The sequence below is a fragment of the Schistocerca piceifrons genome, chromosome 7 (assembly GCF_021461385.2).
Source record: "Schistocerca piceifrons isolate TAMUIC-IGC-003096 chromosome 7, iqSchPice1.1, whole genome shotgun sequence".
Taxonomy (NCBI): Eukaryota; Metazoa; Arthropoda; class Insecta; order Orthoptera; family Acrididae; genus Schistocerca; species Schistocerca piceifrons.
Window position 1 is genome coordinate 283,494,702 of NC_060144.1, and position 21,780 is coordinate 283,516,481.

At 39.8% G+C, this 21,780-nt stretch overlaps 1 protein-coding gene across 2 annotated transcripts in view; it reads right to left on the reverse strand.

Annotated features, from left to right (window-relative positions):
- The window catches only part of LOC124804755 (phosphatidylinositol 3-kinase catalytic subunit type 3), a 93,740-nt gene that overhangs the window by 3,310 nt on the left and 68,650 nt on the right, over nt 1-21,780 (reverse strand). For both annotated transcript variants that reach the window (XM_047265063.1, XM_047265062.1), the window contains exons 14-15: nt 15,707-15,921; nt 3,710-3,859 (exon numbers count right to left, since the gene is read on the reverse strand). In XM_047265063.1, coding sequence (XP_047121019.1) covers nt 3,710-3,859; nt 15,707-15,921 — 365 coding nt within the window. The remainder of the gene's footprint in view (nt 1-3,709; nt 3,860-15,706; nt 15,922-21,780) is intronic.

A 21,780-nucleotide genomic window follows, 5' to 3' on the forward strand; every position in this document is an offset into this window, starting at 1 on the left:
ATACCTTGGTATCTATCATTTACACACACACACACACACACACACACACACACACAGACAGACAGACAGACACACACACAGACAGACAGACAGACAGACAGACACACACACAGACAGACAGACAGACAGACAGACACACACACAGACAGACACACAGACACACAGACACACACACACACACACAGACACACACACACACACACACACACACACACAGACAGACACAGAGACAGACACACACAGACAGACACAGAGACAGACACACACAGACACAGAGACAGACACACACAGACACAGAGACAGACACACACAGACACAGAGACAGACACACACAGACACAGAGACAGACACACACAGACACAGAGACAGACACACACAGACACAGAGACAGACACACACAGACACAGAGACAGACACACAGAGACACAGAGACAGACACACAGAGACACAGAGACAGACACAGAGACAGACACACACAGACACAGAGACAGACACACACAGACACAGAGACAGACACACACAGACACAGAGACAGACACACACAGACACAGAGACAGACACACACAGACACAGAGACAGACACACACAGACACAGAGACAGACACACACAGACACAGAGACAGACACACACAGACACAGAGACAGACACACACAGACACAGAGACAGACACACACAGACACAGAGACAGACACACACAGACACAGAGACAGACACACACAGACACACACAGACACACACAGACACACACAGACACACACAGACACACACAGACACACACAGACACACACAGACACACACAGACACACACAGACACACACAGAAAGAGAGAGATATTTGTAAGTTTACCCAAATTAGTGGATTGAAGGTTGTGGTTTTAACAATTTTATTACTAAATTATTTTAATATTATACAACTACAAGCGATTTCAGCAATGCTTCTCAACTGCCTAGTGTGTATGGGAACTGGATACACACGTACAACTACTTTGCCCCTTCTTTCTACCGTCACTTCCTCTGCCCTCTCTCTGTCCATGTGCCTCCCCCCCCCCCCCCCCCCCCTCAATCTTCTACTGAAGAAGGCTCAGAAGAATGATACAAAAAATAAAACTTCTCATTGATTGGGAATTGAAGTTGCTTAAAAATTAATGGGTAAATTGGTATATGGGGTGAGAGAGAGAGAGAGAGAGAGAGAGAGAGAGAGAGAGAGAGCTCTCCAGCTGGTGGTCAGTGAGAATAGCAGCTTCAGGGACAGTATTTCATGTAGTTTTAATCTACAAATGTATAGGACTATCAAGTTTCAGCAATTCACATTCCGAAGTAGCGTTCAAATCATAAGCCCATAAGCTGTAAATTCAACTTTCCTGTTCGCTATAAAACTGATTTTGAGGAAAAAATGAAACAGCACCTGTTTTGTACATACTTGTTTGAAAAAAAATTATATATATATATATATATATGGAGAAAGAATAATGTGGGAGAAACAATTTGTCTAATGTCATCCTACCATAGTTTAAACTGACTGCAAAATAGTAATTGAAAGCACACATTTTCGCAGCGCTGCACAGCATTTTCTTCCTTGGAGTTGATTTTAACTGAAAATCTATACATTGCAGTTACAAAAATTCATGTATGTTCATTAGGGGGTCATGTAAAATAATTTGTTTTTGCTTATCTGTTACAAATTAAAACATTTGTTTCACTGTTTCCGGAAATGCAACCATCAATGGGGTGAAACTAAAGTTTCTATGGCAATATCACTGCTAGAACACAAAAGGCATGATTAACAAAAACCTTCAAGTCCAGCAACATAACTGCATTTTGGTCAGAAGTACATTCAGAGAAGACTCTGCTTCTAGGGCCTTAATTGACATGAAAAGTTAAGGTTTTGCAATTTGTAAATAAAACAAAAATTTGAGAAAAGAAACAAAAATTTTAAAAATCCGTGCAGATCACACAGTCTACGTGAGTGACATAGTGGGCACTAACTAGTTAAAAATACACTCCTGGAAACTGAAATAAGAACACCGTGAATTCATTGTCCCAGGAAGGGGAAACTTTATTGACACATTCCTGGGGTCAGATACATCACATGATCACACTGACAGAACCACAGGCACATAGACACAGGCAACAGAGCATGCACAATGTCGGCACTAGTACAGTGTATATCCACCTTTCGCAGCAATGCAGGCTGCTATTCTCCCATGGAGACGATCGTAGAGATGCTGGATGTAGTCCTGTGGAACGGCTTGCCATGCCATTTCCACCTGGCGCCTCAGTTGGACCAGCGTTCGTGCTGGACGTGCAGACCGCGCGAGACGACGCTTCATCCAGTCCCAAACATGCTCAATGGGGGACAGATCCGGAGATCTTGCTGGCCAGGGTAGTTGACTTACACCTTCTAGAGCACGTTGGGTGGCACGGGATACATGCGGACGTGCATTGTCCTGTTGGAACAGCAAGTTCCCTTGCCGGTCTAGGAATAGTAGAACGATGGGTTCGATGACGGTTTGGATGTACCGTGCACTATTCAGTGTCCCCTCAACGATCACCAGTGGTGTACGGCCAGTGTAGGAGATCGCTCCCCACACCATGATGCCGGGCGTTGCCCCTGTGTGCCTCGATCGTATGCAGTCCTGATTGTGGCGCTCACCTGCACGGCGCCAAACACGCAGACGACCATCATTGGCACCAAGGCAGAAGCGACTCTCATCGATGAAGACGACACGTCTCCATTCGTCCCTCCATTCACGCCTGTCGCGACATCACTGGAGGCGGGCTGCACGATGTTGGGGCGTGAGCGGAAGACGGCCTAACGGTGTGCGGGACCGTAGCCCAGCTTCATGGAGACGGTTGCGAATGGTCCTCGCCGATACCCCAGGAGCAACAGTGTCCCTAATTTGCTGGGAAGTGGCGGTGCGGTCCCCTACGGCACTGCGTAGGATCCTACGGTCTTGGCGTGCATCCATGCGTCGCTGCGGTCCGGTCCCAGGTCGACGGGCACGTGCACCTTCCGCCGACCACTGGCGACAACATCGATGTACTGTGGAGACCTCACTCCCCACGTGTTGAGCAATTCGGCGGTACGTCCACCCGGCCTCCCGCATGCCCACTATACGCCCTCGCTCAAAGTCCGTCAACTGCACATACGGTTCACGTCCACGCTGTCGCGGCATGCTACCAGTGTTAAAGACTGCGATGGAGCTCCGTATGCCACGGCAAACTGGCTGACACTGACGGTGGCGGTGCACAAATGCTGCGCAGCTAGCGCCATTCGACGGCCAACACCGCGGTTCCTGGTGTGTCCGCTGTGCCGTGCGTGTGATCATTGCTTGTACAGCCCTCTCGCAGTGTCCGGAGCAAGTATGGTGGGTCTGACACACCGGTGTCAATGTGTTCTTTTTCCATTTCCAGGAGTGTATATAGCCTCTCCAAATGTTCATTAGAATTTCATGTAAACATTTGCAGTAAATCGGTTTAGAAGTTTTTAATTTTTGGCAAAAATGTTTCCCCTTTATGTATTAGATATACATTTATTTATTTATTTATCCTTCTAATCTATACTGAAAATATTCATTCCATGTCCATCCAAAAGTTCATTAGAGTATTGCATATAAATCTGAATTAAATTGGTGATGCACTTTTCAAGATTTTCAGTAACAATGTTAAACAACAACTTGGCTTTATGTAGTAGTATAGATATACTAACCACAGCTTCGCACGTAGGTGTCCATGACTTCAGATGCTATACCATAGGGGCCAGTTTCTGACTGATTGTGTTTCCGAAAAAAGTTCAGAATACTACCTTCTGTAGCAAGAACCTCTGCTACAGGTATTGATTCAATGAACTGTACAAAACCTGAAACAAAAAGATAATGCACTACATACAGCGAACACATCATTTATAAATCCAATGTGTTTGGTGTTCTACATATTTTGACAACAGAGATTAAATGAGTAACTATGGAGATCACCCAAGACTAAAGAATTTTTTTTGCACACTTCAACCATCTTGTTGCACAGGAAAATGAGAAAAATGTGTTTTACATAAAACTTAATCACTAATATGGAATGCCATCCTGACAAATAAAAACAGCAGGTCTTGCACCCCTCCGTAACAGTGCTTGTACTCCTGACTTGCTACAGCTGTTACGGATAATTCTGTGCCCATTTTCTTTCATAATTAAGCTAATGCTGTAGTTTAATGTCAGTGGAATAGTATGTTATGGCTTAATATTCCACTGAATTAAACTACAGCATTAGCTTAATAATGAAAGAAAATGGGCACAGAATCAGCCAGAACATCTGCAGCAGGTCAGGGGTACAATGACTACTATGGAGGGATGGAAGACCCGCTGCTCTTATTTGTCGGGATGACTATGGTTCTCCCACGTGGGCACTGTGGGTTTGTTGGGTTGGCAAGGACTACGGGAGTCTCTTGGAGATGAGGATGACTGCAGCAAGACAGACAACATTTATATAAACTTTATTACTCCAACAAGCAACAGTAGACACAGGTGCATACTCTCGTCCAAAGGCATGGCGAGGCATCAATCCATGACAACCATGTTCCAAGGGCATGGCCAAGTGTTGATCACAGGCCAATACTTGAAAGAAACAGTGTCATGAGGATTTTGGGAGTGGCTGCCTCAGTAATGTTAAGGCCTTGCATCGATGGCATACAGCAGGAACAATGTTGGCGGCAAGTGACATGCCCAGCCTGGCTGGACAGGCAGTTTTTATATACATCTGGGCACGTCTTCTTGTAGTTGGGATGATGTACATGGTCTGCAAGCCACCATCAAAATGTTTCTAAATGTCCTCATACCTATGTCAGACTTACAGAGCCCCTGGCATGGCTTCAGTGCTGAGCTCGCAGGTGTTTGCAAGGGTCCAGCTTCAGCAACTCTGCCCATGCCACTGCACCTTACTAATGGACTTGTCCCAGCAGCTCTCTGAAGTGATTTAACAAATGGATAGGGGGAAGGGGTAGATCAATTAATGAAAGACCTGCGAGGAAATCTCTACCTCACGATAGATTGTTATCTGCCAAATAGAAGAGATATGGAGCAGCAAACACAATTGAAATGGACAACCACTTAACTGAGACACATTGCTCAACTACCACAGCCACCACATGAAGTTTTCTATTAATGTATTGCAGATGTGCAACCTGAGTTCACTGACCTTCGTTTGCTACATCCTGGAACTACTTCCTCCCCTAAGTCCTGTCCAATGACCCTACACCCAAATTCAATTATGCTGGTTTTGTTTAGGTCTAGTTTCCTGCACATTACCCCACAGTATAAATACTCCTGTCCAGCTGTCCAATGCAAACATCAAATCCTACATCACTAAGTTTTTACCTGCTCCCAATCATGATCCTTCCCCATCGCCCCTTTACAGTATCCTTCTAATCATCAGGAATTCCTAACTCTCAGCATCACATCATCTCCCTTCCCCAGATTTAGTCACCATGAGGTCAACCTCACAGCCAGAAAAAAACCCTGCCTCTATCATCTTAAAACATGCTGGCCTGATCATCGTACCTCCAGACAATGGCATAACTGTTCATATGACACACGTGGTTATGTAGCACACTGCCTACACCAGCTCCTCAATTGCAAAGACCCCACAGAACTACTTCCTTTTGAGTCCCCACAAACTGGACACAGATGTGACTAATCTCACAAAACAACAAAGCGGATGGGGAAGACCAAATTGTTGCAGAGCTCATAAAAAATGGAAGACCTGACCATGTAAGAACCATGACAAGCCTCATATGAAAGGTCTGGCAGCAAGAAAGTCTCTCAGAAGAATGGAAAATGGCCATCATCTGTCCATTACTGAAAAAGAATGACCCCCTGGTATGGGACAATTATGGGGGAACATCTCTGCTAGATGTCAGCTATAAAGTACTATCTCTGTGCCTTCTAAATAGGATGCTAGCACCTGATGAAGCTGTAGGAGACTACCAATGTGGGTTTAGATGCAACAGATCAACAGTGGACCACCTACAGGTGTATACATGGACGAGGAAAAAAATCCCGGATTTTGCCGGATTTCCCCGTTAAAAATACACTTTCTCCCAGATGAAAATACTTTTTCCGTGGTAAGTAACAGTATACTTTTCCTCGGAACTGTAGAACTTATCAATCCTTTCAAGAGTTGTGGTTTTATACACTGGCATAGAATTTCCCGGTACTTTAGAAAACGAAACTCAGACGAAAAAAACACGTTTTGGAAAGATGTATGATAGGCAGCAACATGTACACTGCATGTTTTCGTATTACACAAAAGTATAAATTCGAATTCCACCGAACACCGCATGTTAGTTTCTGAAGGATTGAAATCAAGACTGCGATGCGCTTTTGTAAGTCAGTGCTAGCTCATGTCAAGCGATCATGCCAGCCAATGACAGAGGATATGTTTTCGTATTACACAAAAGTATAAATTCGAATTCCACCGAACACCGCATGTTAGTTTCTGAAGGATTGAAATCAAGACTGCGATGCGCTTTTGTAAGTCAGTCCTAGCTCATGTCAAGCGATCATGCCAGCCAATGACAGAGGATATTCAGAGCATGGGATACGTGACATAGTCAGCCAATAGCAACATCACTGTTAAGTAACATGAACATACAAATAGGAAAAGGTAATGGTTTAAATTACTATACATAGTGTTGCTACAAGAAAAGAAAAGAAAAGAAAAGCTTACACGTATAATATTGGTCTCTAAGATTAATAAGATGCAAGAGAAGCTAAGCTTTCACACATAATGTTTATCTTTTTGCATGTGGTACACTTTAAGATACATCACAGAAATGTGCCAGTAAAATTTTTAACAACGACATAAATGTCTGTTGTTCTGGGCTCGAAAATATTCTAAATGGTTGTCCTCCAAGATTTGATTTTTGAATGAGATTCAAACGCTCTGTGATTTAAGAAATTCAGACATTTGCGCGCAGAGTTCATCTTGTGTAGAAGGAAATTTTCTTCGAAAGTAACGCTCTTCAAACGATCATTCGGAATATTTTCCTGTGACCTGTTGGAAATAGATTCATTTCAGCAGTTACCAGTGAGTGCCAGATAACAGGCATTGCCGCGCTTGCGCAGCTATGACGACGCAGGAAGCCCATATGTTCGTACATGCAAAACATTAAAAGATCTTACATTATGTCATAAAAAAAAAAAAAAAAAACAAAAAAACAAGACATTAGAGGATACTCCAAGAGCATGGGAATTTTGTGAACCATACTAAAATGCATAATTCGGCTTAAAGTGCACAGTCGCATGTCCAGATTCAGATGTGCATTTTCTTGGAGTACCAGTACTGTATTATTTCATGTTTGGTTCTAGAAGATGAAAATGTGAACTTTAAATGCAACGAACAGTTGAAACTAGCCAATAGTGTGGAATTAATCACTTTGTTTCAAATAAATTGACTGTCTCAGCAGAAAAGATTAATAAAAGTAAAATTTCTTTAACAAACCGACAACAATAACTTCAGTGTTCTACAAGGCGATTAACACTTGACTGTCAGAAAGGTGGCAACAAAATAAAATCCGAAACTAACAACATATTTCAGCCTTCCGTAATTACGTGAATGTCTTTTTAATTCACTTGATAGTTCCTGGCCACAGAAATCTGTTTTGTTCTCATTTGATGTGAGAGCAATAAACGAAGAGGGAACAGCAAAATCACTTAACGTAAACATGGGTCACGTGGATACTACCACCTCCCCACTACAACTCAGACTGCTCTGTGTATCACATCCGGGTCTACGATATTTCCGAACTAGGGCAATATTAGATAGTGGCGCAACCCCTCCCTCGAGCGTTTGAGGTAGGACGCCAAAAATTTAAAAAACCGACTTTTCAAAAATGCCTTCATTTTGTAGCGCACATCTTTCTGAAGGGTCTGATACATAAAACATATATGTTCGAGGGAACGTAAGACATGTTATTTGGTCTTAAGTGTGCCAAAGTGCAGTACCACACCTCTTCACACAGCATTATTCCATCACAAGTATTTGTATTTCGCTGTGTGGAATTCAAACATGTAATATTTTGTAATGCGTGCCATTCAGGCCAGTGGAAATTAAAATGTCCTGTTGTGCCTCTCCTGCTCGCAGTCGGCCGGTTTGACATCCTGCCCCTCTTAAAAAGAATCTCGCAATTAATACTGGATGGGATTATTTGTAACCGGCAGAACAAGAACTCTTCAGAAAATTTGCAGTCTTTACTGCCTATTAGCTAGTAACTTGCTGTTTTGTGACATAAAATAAAATATAGGATACATAAAATGAGTAAAGACAAGAGACAAGCAAGGCAGTACACATTTCTTCAATCCTTAAGTCCTAGATTTTTTTCCTATGGAATCTTGCCACCACTTTATGTGGCGTACTTTCTTTTCTGGGACACTATGACCTCATTGAAGTTCGTCAATGTTTTGCTACATAAAAAAATGAAATGTCGTTGTCTAATACTAGAAAAGCTGTTAATGCAAATTGTACCCAAGACTGGTGTGGTTCCTTGATCTGGTTACGTGTATTTTGTCACTTTCTGCTTGATAAAACGAAAGAGGGCTGCCTAATATTGCAGCAATTGTTACACACACCAAATAAATGACACTGTTTTGACACAAATGGTCATTTTTATAACACGACGGGCTATAATTCACGAAATACCAATATCAAATGCATATTAGGCCTACTAAAAGTAAAAAGTTTTATGTTAGGAAATAGTTCCACATTTCATTCATATTCTCTAGCTTCTGAAGCATGAGACTGAAAAGTAGGTGTACAAAATTTTTATATAAATTTTGAATCGTCATATTCTTCCGTAATTTGTGTAAGTCCGTTTCTTCTCCTTCCTCATTTTAAAAAACAATCTTGTCATCACTAATTCTGTAACTATTCCCGCCAGTGTCAAAACGTATTCTCTGGTTAACTTCACTAACCCTGCCACAATCACCGCTTTAGTTATCCCGCATTTATTCTCCGGTTAGGCGTTATTACATGTTCGTACAACGCATTTTCCACGCTACTCCCAGAATAGAACTTTAGCGGCTGCTAGCCGGGGACCGTATAACTGGCCCTTAGTAGTGTAGTGGTCTGGCCAAAAATTTTCTGTCAAAACTTCACTTTCTTGGATACACGGAGAAGACAATATGTAATCTTTGTTGCCTGTTATTCCTGTTAGTCATTTATTTCCATTCTGGTAGTCTGAATCTATGGCATTCACTAGTAATTATAACAATGCTGATAATTTACAAACCCAGTCAACCATATAAAAAGCGATTGGCATTCACCCGTTCAACTTTATTCCGCTCAGCTCGTATAGACCCATCCCCTTTTGCCTGCATGAAAATTCATTTCTAGATGCGGCAGGAATTCCCCTGGCAGAGACGTCATGTACACTATGCACACGCTCAAAAATCAACTTACGATTCATTCAGAAATAAACTTAGAATTTGTTCAAAAATCGTTTAAAAACCAACAGGGATGCATTCAAAATCATATGAGTAATTGATAGACCAAATTGCGCTGGATGCCAGGAGCTTTGTGAAAAAAGGTCTTTTTTCTCAAGAAGTTTTAAGATCAGACTGTACCAAAGAATGATTATGCCAGTGGTTTTGTACGGTTGTGAAAGCCTCACCTTTAGGAGAACAGATGAAGAGAAACTACTTGTTTTTGGAAGAAAACTCCTCCGAAAAATAAATGGTCCTGTTATAGATTCACAAACAGGAGAATGGAGAATTCGAAAAACACCAAGACTTAAAAGAGCTTTACGCACAGCCTGACATTATAAAAAGAAAAAGGAGGAGGAGGAGGTTGGTCTGGGCTGGACATGTAGCAAGGATGAATGAAGGGTTTGACAAGGACACCGAGGACATGAGACTAGGAGCGGGTGAGTGGTGGTAGGAGGCTCGGAACCAGAAATAATGGGAGGAGGAATGTGGAGCAGGCATAAGGTCACTAAGGCCCAAGCCAGGGGGTAAGTAAGTGCCTACACAAGCTATTTGACACACACACCTACAAGCTGGTCTGCAGTATTATAATCCCCTCCTAGATATCCAACATGGTATTCAATACGCTCGCATCCCTACATCTTTATTAAAACCTCTCCCATGGGTGCCTCCCTCTTTACTCTCATGACTCCCTGGTCCCTCACTTTTTATAAGCTTTCCCCATCCACAAGCCCATAAACCAAACCACCCAGGACACCTCATTGTGACTGGTATTGTGCCCTTGTGGTCCAATACCTTTAAACAAATGTACAAAGGTAGTTTGAAAAGTTTACAACCTTAACTTGAAGATAACAGCACTTGTCAACTAATGATGGGGAATTTGTTTATGCATACTTGGTAAAGCAGACGCCAAAATTTCAGCCACTTTGGATGAGCTGCTGTTTGACAGTCATTTTAGTGATTCAATGCAAGTGTTTGTGAAAATGGGAAAAATTGGGTACAGAGCCATCATTAAAGTTTTGATTTTGAAAGGCAATACACCTAATCAAATTAAACATGAGTTGGACTCAGAAATATCATTTACCACTGTGAAATTTTGGGCAGCTGAACTTAAACATGGCTATACCAGCCTGGGTTACTAATGTCTGGGGCAGCTTGAACCTGTAACCACAAATGATAGCATTGCTCAAATTCACCAAATGGCACTAGAGAACCATTGAATTGAGGTGAAAGACACTGCAGAGGCTACGAGAATATCTAAAGCACATGTTTGTCACATACTGATTTAAAATTAGGGGTGAGAAAGCTGACGGCATGATGTGCGCCACTATTGCTCACTCTGCACCACCTCACACATCTATGGCTGCCATGGCAAAAATCCACAAACTGTGGTTTCAGTTGCTTGATCACTCTCCTTGCCGGATATATATGCCGAAGTGACTTTTGTTCACTCACCTGAAAGTTAAATTTTGAAGACAGAAATTTTTGCCAAATAGAGGGGCCATTAACAACATAAACAATTATTTTGTAGAGAAAGACTATTGGATTTCTTATACAGACGGGAGCATCACTGGGAGAAGTTTATAAATTTATAAGCAGATTACATTGGAAAATTAAAAAAATAATGAAAAGGGCATTTATTTGCTAGGTCAAACTTTTAATACTACCTTCGCATGCTGTTTAGCATCATACAACAATTACACAAACTTTATCCACTAGGTCTCCACAGTACCTGTCCCTTATTAATCAGTAAACGTCCCGAGTATATCTGGTCATGGCACCATAAAACACTACCTCTCCCAATAACCGCCTTGATTAGACCTGCTGTCTTCTTCCTAATAATCACAACTGTATAATCTCACCTAAAAATTTTCTCCTCTGGAGGTTGCATCTACAAAAACCTGTGGAACTACTATGAAAAATAGTGGCACTATGCCATGCCAACATGCCCATGGGTCATCTAAAGAATTCATTCTGGTAACTCACATTTTTAAGCCATTCACCTTTCAAAGTGTTCAATAACCAGCAACTGTAGAACATGAGTGTACCAGGCAGCAAAATTTGAGACTTCTGATGACATTCTTTATACTATGTTAGCCCAAATATCAGTCAGTCCTGATTAAGGTTAACTACTTTTCAAAAGGCTTCTTGAGAAAAATTAACTTTTAACATGTTCTGACTCATCAAAATTATACGCTATTTTACTGACAAAATATCTGCCTAAAACACTAACATTATACCCATTCTAAATGTATGCCATTTATTGATTGCCTACAATTTGATAATACAAGATGAAATACAATAAACAAAAACATATGGTTTTCCTCATCCTCATCCTCATCCTCATCCTCATCCTCATCCTCATCCTCATCCTCATCCTCCAAATAGTACAGCTGGGATATTAGCATCTATGTTGTCATAAATATTTTGCTGTTTCTGCTGAATATTTGGTGATTTCTGAGACTGTGGTTACAGTGGGATCTGAGAACACAGCTGATTTCATCTGAATATGTATCTGATTTCACTTTATACTGAAGTGAGGATGTAAAAATGTCTCTTGCTTCCAAACACAGTCTGCCCACCACTCTCTCACTTGCTGCATAGAACCAGCAGCTGACACTCCCCTTTCTTCCCATCATGTTCCGGTGAGTGTCAACAACACTGCAGCATGAAACACATACGTATGCCTCTGGCCCCTAACTAGACTTATTGTTTCCTGCAGTGAATACTATTGTTGAATATTTGTCCAATTTTAAATTTAATTCAATTCAATCCTGACTACAAATGGGTTCAGACAAACTTCAGCTGAAAAGTGGCAGATGTTCCTAAAAAGCCAAAGTTCGTGGTAGAGATTTCCATGGTTGGCAATATGACTATTTGTTGCCCACTCACTACTCCCCTCCTGACATTCATCTAATTCTCAGCCAAGCTGCTATCAATGTTTTCCCTCCATCTCCTCCAGAGTGCTGTGCTTGAGCAACTTCAATGCACATACTGCAGAATCTTCTACTTTGCAAGTCATATGTAACAACAGCAACTAAATCTTAAAATGATCGCAATCATGATTCAGTCCCATTCTCAAACTCTGTTCATCCTATCTATCTACAGATGTCTGTTGGCACTGTCTCCATGACGCATCCTGCTACTGTAATTTTATTCTTGTAACAACAAGAGTTACAGTTTAATATGATTTATTTTATTCATTAGACACTATTCTGGATTAATTTTCCTTCTCATTTCATCATGTTCTAAAGCCGATTAAAAGCTGGGATGTTTTTATCCCGCATTCTAATATGAGAACTGAACTTCTCATTTTCGACCCACTTAGTAAGTCACTGCGGTCTCCCATAATCAAAATATTGATCTGGGTTCAAAATCAAGTAATGTTTTTGATGCACAATATTTCTGGTTTTGAATGTTACTTTTACTTAAAAAGCCACATTAAAATGTTTGTTCACATTATCCATATATCTAACAGAACTTTTATTGCAAATCTGTTCAAGTACAACAAGAGTTTGTGCGATGATAGAATTTTGTGCTATTTCCTCCTGTGTTTCATAAAACTGTCAAATTTTAAGCTGGAAAATATACTGTTGTAGTAAGTAGCTCAGTCTCTTGAATATCCCTTGCACTAGTGCCACATGAGTCAAATGTCATGTGATTGATTTAGCAATGTTGACACTGTATTGAGTGTTTAGGGATATCTGGAAATCTCGAGCCTATTCGAACGTATTGTTTGCCCAGCTGTGCCTTTCTGAACTCTTCAAAACAGATCTGCTCATGATCTCGATCGCCATAGCTTCATTTGTAAATGTGAGACAGCCCCCTATATTTTCTACTAAACAATGTAAAAATATTAACCTCAGCCGCAATAGTTTAAACTGTGAATATAAAATTAACCCATATTTTTTAATGCTGTAGCTGAGGAAAAAACCTCAATTTATAACTGAGTGAGTGTGGTAACAACAAAATTAACCCATATTTTTTAATGCTGTAGCTGAGGAAAAAACCTCAATTTATAACTGAGTAAGTATGGTAACAACGTAATAGGTAAGAAGTGTACTAGCACATACTACATCTTGCTTGTCAAATACTCCTAAAAGTTCCACATGTTAATTTTCACTCTTTAGAGCAATGGACACCATTTCATCTCCATCAAATCATCCTTTCTTTGGGACACTGGTTTCTAACCAGCTGCTGTCCAAAATATAAACATAAAGTGAAATGTAACAGCTACGTACTGGGTTATTCTCTATAAGGTTTATTATGACCATCTCTACAAAGCAGCAATTAGTGCCATTTAATTTTTCCTCAAAACCTTGTAGCTGAGATGGGGGTGTTGCTGGCCTCATTAAAAATATGAGTTTCAACAAGAATAAATTCAAGCAAGCCAAATCTCTTGTCTTCAACCAGTTTAATGCCTTAATACATTGTGACATTTCAGGTAAAAACAAATATGTACAAGATGCTCAAGTACTTTGAGATGCTTTATTGTGGAACATTAGAAACATACAAAACCTTGCACAATCTCTTGTGTCTAAGAGGTGTCAATGGAGAATAATACTTTGAGAGTGCCAGCCATTTGTGCTAATTAAAGGTAGCTTATCAATCATGGCTGTTTGCATTGCTGTTTTACGAAAAAATATTTTGACAGCATAAACCTTAAGTCATCTTCAGGTGATACTTGTAGAATGAGCTCTTTGCCACATCTTACCTCTCTCATACTCTTATTACTCTGTACTCTTTCCCTCACTACCTGGTGCATATCTCGTCGGGCAGACTGCTCCACTAGCTCTCCACGGTATCTGTCCCTTTATCATCAATAAACATCCTCAGTATCTCTGGTCATGGGACCATAAAACACTACCTCTCTCAACAATTGATGAATGCTGGGTGCAAACTTCAGGCCTTCAGTCCTCCTCTTGCTGTCATCAGGCATGGAAGCTGCTCTGAAGCTAATGTTGAGACCTCAGGTGGCTGAGCTCTGGGTTTCACATTTTACTGGGAGTAAAGCTACTGCCTATTTTTCAGGCTACCAGCAACTCATATTTTGACACCCTCCTTTGAAGCATAGTCCCAAAATAACATGCTTTACCTTAGCACTTCTGTTTGTTCATATTTCGAGACCTCTATAGTTATGCATGCTCTGCAATCACAGATTTTGTTGGTTACTTTAATTCGATATCTCTCCTGCATTCCTGGCACCTTTCTTTTATTGTCCACACAGTTGGCCCAATATAGGCCTTACCACAAAGCCACCAATAAAATCTGTGGTTCTGGAAAATTGCATAGCTATGGGGGCTCAATGAAATATGAATAAACAGAAGTAATAAGACAGATCAGTCATTTTGTGATTTTGTTCCACTGGAGACTTAAAATACAAATGGCCGGCAGCCTGATAGTGGCATCACTCCCAGTAAAGCCTGGGATCAGAGCTCAGACAACTGAGGTCTCATGTTGTGACAGAGCAGCTTCTGCACTCTATGGGAGTGGTAGTAGCACTGAGGGACTGAAGTTTGCATGCAGTGATTGCGTTCCTCACCACTTCATCCGACACACCGTGCGGCCATATATTGAGGAAAGGGGTGGACTGTGATGATAGCATGTAGGAAGTGCAATGTAGCAAACATGCTCATTCTCTATATGTCACCAGGAGATGGCACCAAGGTATGTCGTTGAAATATTGTTTCATGAATTGCACCCACTGGACACTTGAGAGCAATACAAACTGTTGAATCATGAGAAAAAGGTAACAAACAGTTGTCAGTTAGAGAAACTAAAAAGGTTGCCACCAGGAAATCTATCTGAAATTTATGACATAACCATAAAATTTTAACATACTTTGCTTATCATTCTGGTGATGGTACCACTGCATTTACTTTTGTGAATATCAGCAATCTGAAGGTTCCTTTCACAGGTCTGATGGCACAAACCAGCAGCATAACTTTTACTAGTTCTCAATGGACACTGAAAAGCAACATATATTTGTCTCTAGTGTTATACAGTAGTTTTAACTTTTCCTAACCTGCTTTCTAATTAGGAAATCCATGAGTATAACTTCTAAGATTTACAGCAATGCAAATTTATACTCTTAAGTCCTATTTCATTCCCTTTTTTTTGACATTCACGTAACAAGTAAGGAAAGAATGCTTTGCTCTGAAATGGGTTTACCACACGAAATGAAAATGTATCAACTGCTGACCTTTAATTGAAAACAATTTTGTTTTGAAACATACCATGCTTTGTACTTGTTGCTAGGACTCTGTAAGGAGTAAGCTTTAGGTCAAGGTTCTCTCTCCTTAGTAATTTGTCCATGAGTGTTATCATTTGTAAAATTAACTGGTCCTGGCGCAGATCATCTCCATGTTTGAAAATTGCAACATACTCAGTATCTTCAGTTGTCAGGAATGTAAGGCGGGATGGCATCAGTGCCGATTTGAATAGGCTAGCCCTGTAATGCAAAAACAAAATTTTTCAGAAATGATAAAAACATGAAAAATTTTCTTTTGGGTTTTAATCTGTAGGCAGAGATTAAAATCAGCTTTCATTTTAAGTTAACATAATTACATTTTTTATAATTAGCACTAATAATGTCACTAATTATTAATATATTTTGTATTTAAATATATATTGTGTAGCTATAGTTTTATATCAAGCATAGAGTACAAAGAGCATAAGGAAACACTACCAAGTAGTACATTTACTTTTTTCTCTTAAGAAACTACACTGATTGAAGCACAGAGAAAAGGGGGGAAGGAATGACATCATCCATCCAGTTCCAAAGATAGTGAGGATAGATATGTGCAATAGTTTCAGCTGAGTAACACTTCATTTCAATCTGCTAACAAGAGTAACATACAGAAGAGTGTAAAAGAAAATTGAGGAATTGTTAGAGAGCTATCACTTTGGCTTTAGGAAGGGAAAATCCACGAGAGAGGCAGTTCTGACATTGTGCTTGCACAAGACTGAAGAAAAATCAAGACCTGCTCATAGGATTTGTTGGCCTTTAAAACACATACGATGATGTAAAATGGTGCAAAATGTTTGAAATTCTGAGAAAAATTTGAGTAAGCTGTAGGGAAAGAAAGGTGACATACAACATGTACAAGAACAGAGACCAAAAATGAAGTGTCCAATTTAAAAAGTGTATAAAGACAGGGAGGCAGTTTTTCACTCCTACTGTTCGATCTACACACTAAAGAAATAATGACTGAAATAACAGAAAGGTTCAAGAGTGGGATTAAAATACAGGGTGAAAGGATATCAATGATAGATTCACTGGTGGTATTGCTGTCCCCAGTGAAAGTGAACAAGAATTACAAGATCTGGTGAATGGAATGGACTGTCTGATGAGTACAGAACAAGGATGACAAGCAAACCGGAAAAAAGGAAAAGTAATGAGAAGTAGCACAAATGAGAATAGCAAGAAGCTTAAAAACAAAATTGGTGATCATGAAGTATACAAAGTTAAGGAATTCTGCTATCTTGTAAGCAGAATGACCTACGATGGACAAAGCAAGGACAATACAAAAAGACAAACAAGGGCAAAGAGGGCATTTATGGCCAAGGAACAGTATCAAACATAGGCCTTAATTTGATGAAGAAATTTATTATTATTATAATTATTATTTCTTTACTTTCTCAGACGTTAAGTCTGGTTAAAAATGGAAAGTGACGCGGACCTTGATCAAGCGTCATTTCCTTTTAACTGTACGGTATGTGTTATATTGCATTTAGGAACCGTCAGGTAACTGAACATGTATCAATAATTACTGATTTCTGTAGTTGTATATATGTTTGGATGTAGCTGTATTGCATTGATGTACTGGTGGATATTGTGTGGTATGACTCCTGTAGTTGATAGAATAATTGGTATAATGTCAACTTTATCCTGATGCCATATGTCCTTTACTTCCTCAGCCAGTTGGATGTATTTTTCAATTTTTTCTCCTGTTTTCTTTTGTATATTTGTTGTATTGGGTATGGATATTTCGATTAGCTGTGTTAATTTCTTCTTTTTATTGGTGAGTATGATGTCAGGTTTGTTATGTGGTGTTGTTTTATCTGTTATAATGGTTCTGTTCCAGTATAATTTGTATTCATCATTCTCCAGTGTATTTTGTGCTACATACTTGTATGTGGGAACATGATGTTTTACAAGTTTATGTTGTAAGGCAAGCTGTTGATGTATTATTTTTGCTACATTGTCATGTCTTCTGGGGCATTCTGTATTTGCTAGTATTGTACATCCGCTTGTTATGTGATCTACTGTTTCTATTTGTTGTTTGCAAAGTCTGCATTTATCTGTTGTGGTATTGGGGTCTTTAATAATATGCTTGCTGTAATATCTGGTGTTTATTGTTTGATCCTGTATTGCAATCATGAATCCTTCCGTCTCACTGTATATATTGCCTTTTCTTAGCCATGTGTTTGATGCGTCTTGATTGCTGTGTGGCTGTGTTAGATGATACGGGTGCTTGCCATTTAGTGTTTTCTTTCTCCAATTTACTTTCTTCGTATCTGTTGATGTTATGTGATCTAAAGGGTTGTAGAAGTGGTTATGAAATTGCAGTGGTGTAGCCGATGTATTTATATGAGTGATTGCTTTGTGGTATTTTGTTAGTTTCTGCGCGTTCTAGAAAGAATTTTCTTAAATTGTCTACCTGTCCATAATGTAGGTTTTTTATGTCGATAAATCCCCTTCCTCCTTCCTTTCTGCTTAATGTAAATCTTTCTGTTGCTGAATGTATGTGATGTATTCTATATTTGTGGCAGTGTGATCGTATAAGTGTATTGAGTGCTTCTAGGTCTGTGTTACTCCATTTCACTACTCCAAATGAGTAGGTCAATATTGGTATAGCATAAGTATTTATAGCTTTTGTCTTGTTTCTTGCTGTCAATTCTGTTTTCAGTATTTTTGTTAGTCTTTGTCTATATTTTTCTTTTAGTTCTTCTTTAATATTTGTATTATCTATTCCTATTTTTTGTCTGTATCCTAGATATTTATAGGCATCTGTTTTTTCCATTGCTTCTATGCAGTCACTGTGGCTATCCATTATGTAATCTTCTTGTTTAGTGTGTTTTCCCTTGACTATGCTATTTTTCTTACATTTGTCTGTTCCAAAAGCCATATTTATATCATTGCTGAATACTTCTGTTATCTTTAGTAATTGGTTGAGTTGTTGATTTGTTGCTGCCAGTAGTTTTCGAACATCCATGTATAGCAAATGTGTGATTTTGTGTGGGTATGTTCCAGTAATATTGTATCCATAATTTGTATTATTTAGCATGTTGGATAGTGGGTTCAGAGCAAGGCACAACCAGAAAGGACTTAATGAGTCTCCTTGGTATATTCCACGCTTAATCTGTATTGGCTGTGATGTGATGATATTTGAATTTATTTGGATATTAAGTGTGGTTTTCCAATTTTTCATTACTATGTTTAGGAACTGTATCAATTTAGGATCTGCTTTGTATATTTCCCTTATCTGTAGTAACCATGAGTGGGGTACACTATCAAAAGCTTTTTGGTAATCACTGTATGCATAGTGTAGCAACCTTTGTTTAGTTTTAGCTTGATATGTCACCTCTGCATCTGTTATCAGTTGCTCTTTACATCCACGTGCTCCTTTGCAACAGCCTTTTTGTTCTTCATTTATAATTTTGTTCTGTGTTGTATGTGTCAATTTCTGTGTAATGACTGAAGTTAATATTTTGTATATTGTTGGTAGGCATGTTATGGGGCGATATTTAGCTGGGTTTGCTGTGTCTGCTTGATCTTTAGGTTTCAGATAAGTTCTTCCATGTGTAAGTGTATCAGGGAATGTGTATGGGTCTGCGATGTAACTGTTAAATAATTTAGTTAGATGTGAATGTGTTGAGGTGAATTTCTTTAGCCAGAAATTTGCTATTTTATCTTTTCCAGGGGCTTTCCAATTGTGAGTAGAATTAATTGCTTGGGTGACTTCGTGTTGCAAAATTATCACTTCAGGCATTTGTGGGATCATCTTGTATGTATCTGTTTCTGCTTGTATCCACCGTGCATGCCTGTTATGTTGTACCGGGTTTGACCATATGTTGCTCCAGAAGTGTTCCATGTCTGTTATGTTTGGTGGATTGTCTATTTTAATGTGCTTGTTATCTATTGTCTGGTAAAATTTCTTTTGGTTTGTGTTGAATGTTTGGTTTTGTTTCCTTCTATTTTCACTTTTTTGTATCTTCTAAGTCATTTGGCCAATGCTTGTAATTTCTGCTTCTTTTCATCTAATTGCTTTATCACTTCTTGTTGTGAGATTTTACCTAACCTTTTTGTTGTTTTTTTTTTTCTGACATTTCATTTCTTATAAATTGTGTTAGCTGTCCGATGTCTTTTCTCAGTCTTTCTATTCTGATCTGTAGCCTGTGTTGCCATGCTGGTTTTGTGGGTTTCTCCTGTGTGTTGGTTGGTTCTGATCTCTGCCTAGTGTGTATATTTAGTGTAGTGAGTGCTCCTATATAAACCAGTAGTTGTAGCTCTTCCATAGTTGTGTTTTCATTTATTTTGTTGTATATGATTGTGTTGATAGTTTTTATTATTGTTTCGACTTGTGGGTTATTTGGCGGTATATGCAAGAATGCTCTAATGTCTGTATTTGTGTCTTTGTATTCTATATATGTCAGCTGAAATTTTTCTTCTACATCTAACATGTGTGTCACTTCGTGTTCTATTTGTGCTTGTTCTGGTGGCTGTCTTAAGATTTCGTTTTCCTCTGACTGTTTAATTGATGCGTGTTGTTCTTTATTTGTTTGCTCTGGGATGTTTGAGTCTATTACTGTATTTTCTTCTTCTTCTGATTGCACATATTTTGTTCCAGTATTTGTTGTACTTGTTGTTTGATGTTTTCTAATTCTGACTGGGGTATCCTGTTATTTTTGATTACTACACGGATCTGATCAGCTAGTCGTTGTTCTGTTAAAAATTTTAATTCTGGGTTTCTGGTAATAAATGTTGTGTATACTTGTGATCTGTATCCAGTTGTGTTGGTTCCTAGGTTTGTTGCTTGGTAGTAACAGAACATGAGGTGTCGATTAACTTCATCTGACCAACTCATCCTCGGTCTTTGTTTTCCTTCTAGGGTGGTTGCAGGAAGCATATCCTGCAAAACACCTCTATTTGGGTTTGAATCATTTTCCAGTTGGCTAGCAGTGTCGTTACCATTGTGGGCGGGCATAGGGTTCAAGTGTCGTCCCCGACCATGACGGCGCTTGTCTGAGGCTTCTTTAGTTCTGTCCTGAACCAACTAATCACACTAAAAGGGGGGGGGGGGGTTAGCCCTATTAGTGGTTTGTTCTTTTCGTTGCCTTTTACGACTGGCAGAACATACCGGAGGCCTATTCTTTTCCCGGGCCTCCATGGGAATTATTATTATTATTATTATTATTATTATTATTATTAATAATTTTTTGGATGCAGGGCACTCAATATCATGGTCATTATCGCCCCGACAACAGGTTAGCGTGTTTTTCTCGTATGGTGTAGGGGAGGGGGCGACAACGGCTGTCCCTATGTCCAGAGGACTCCCCAGCATATTAGGGATGAGGCCCGACAGTTCTCAGAATTTAAAAACCTGAGAAACACTGATGCTGGTGTCAGGCAGGATGGTGGGCAGTTCACCAGTCAAATTGCATGCTCCCCTGATGTCAGTACATAAGACACACACAGCCAAAATGTGCTAAACCAAAAGTGGCACACCACAAGCTTCACAAAGTGGTGGATCCTCCTTTTGGAGGGGGAAACCATATGTTAAAGGACTATGTCCTATTCACAGTCTGGTGAGCAGCACTTCCTTCAATCAGTGAGGTTGGCTTGAAACCTGCCATACCTTTATGGTCGATTTGAGTGACCAGAGTTTGTTTTCTCGCAACCTCCAATGATTCAGTTTCCTATTGACACACAATGAAATGACAGCATGCAAGGGGATTGCATATAGGAGTACAAAACGCTGAAAATCACTTTGGGTCTCTGATGTTGCCAAGGTGGCACTTTGTCCGACCCCTGGCTGTGTATTCAGAGGTGCAGTATATTCAGATTCTTGAGACAATCATCAGCACATATCCCAAATGGCTTGGTCACTTAGGGCCAACTCCTGAACATCCACTCAAAGTTACGGCAGACAGCCACACTAAATGCTAACGACTGACACAATGCTGAGATTTTCGAGCCAGAAAGAGGTGCCGCCGAATCCAGAGTGGAACTTCACCATCCTTTGCACACAAACTCTGAACTGGGCTCGTCTAAGGCTCCGGTTGATATCCGAATGCCCTAACGGTA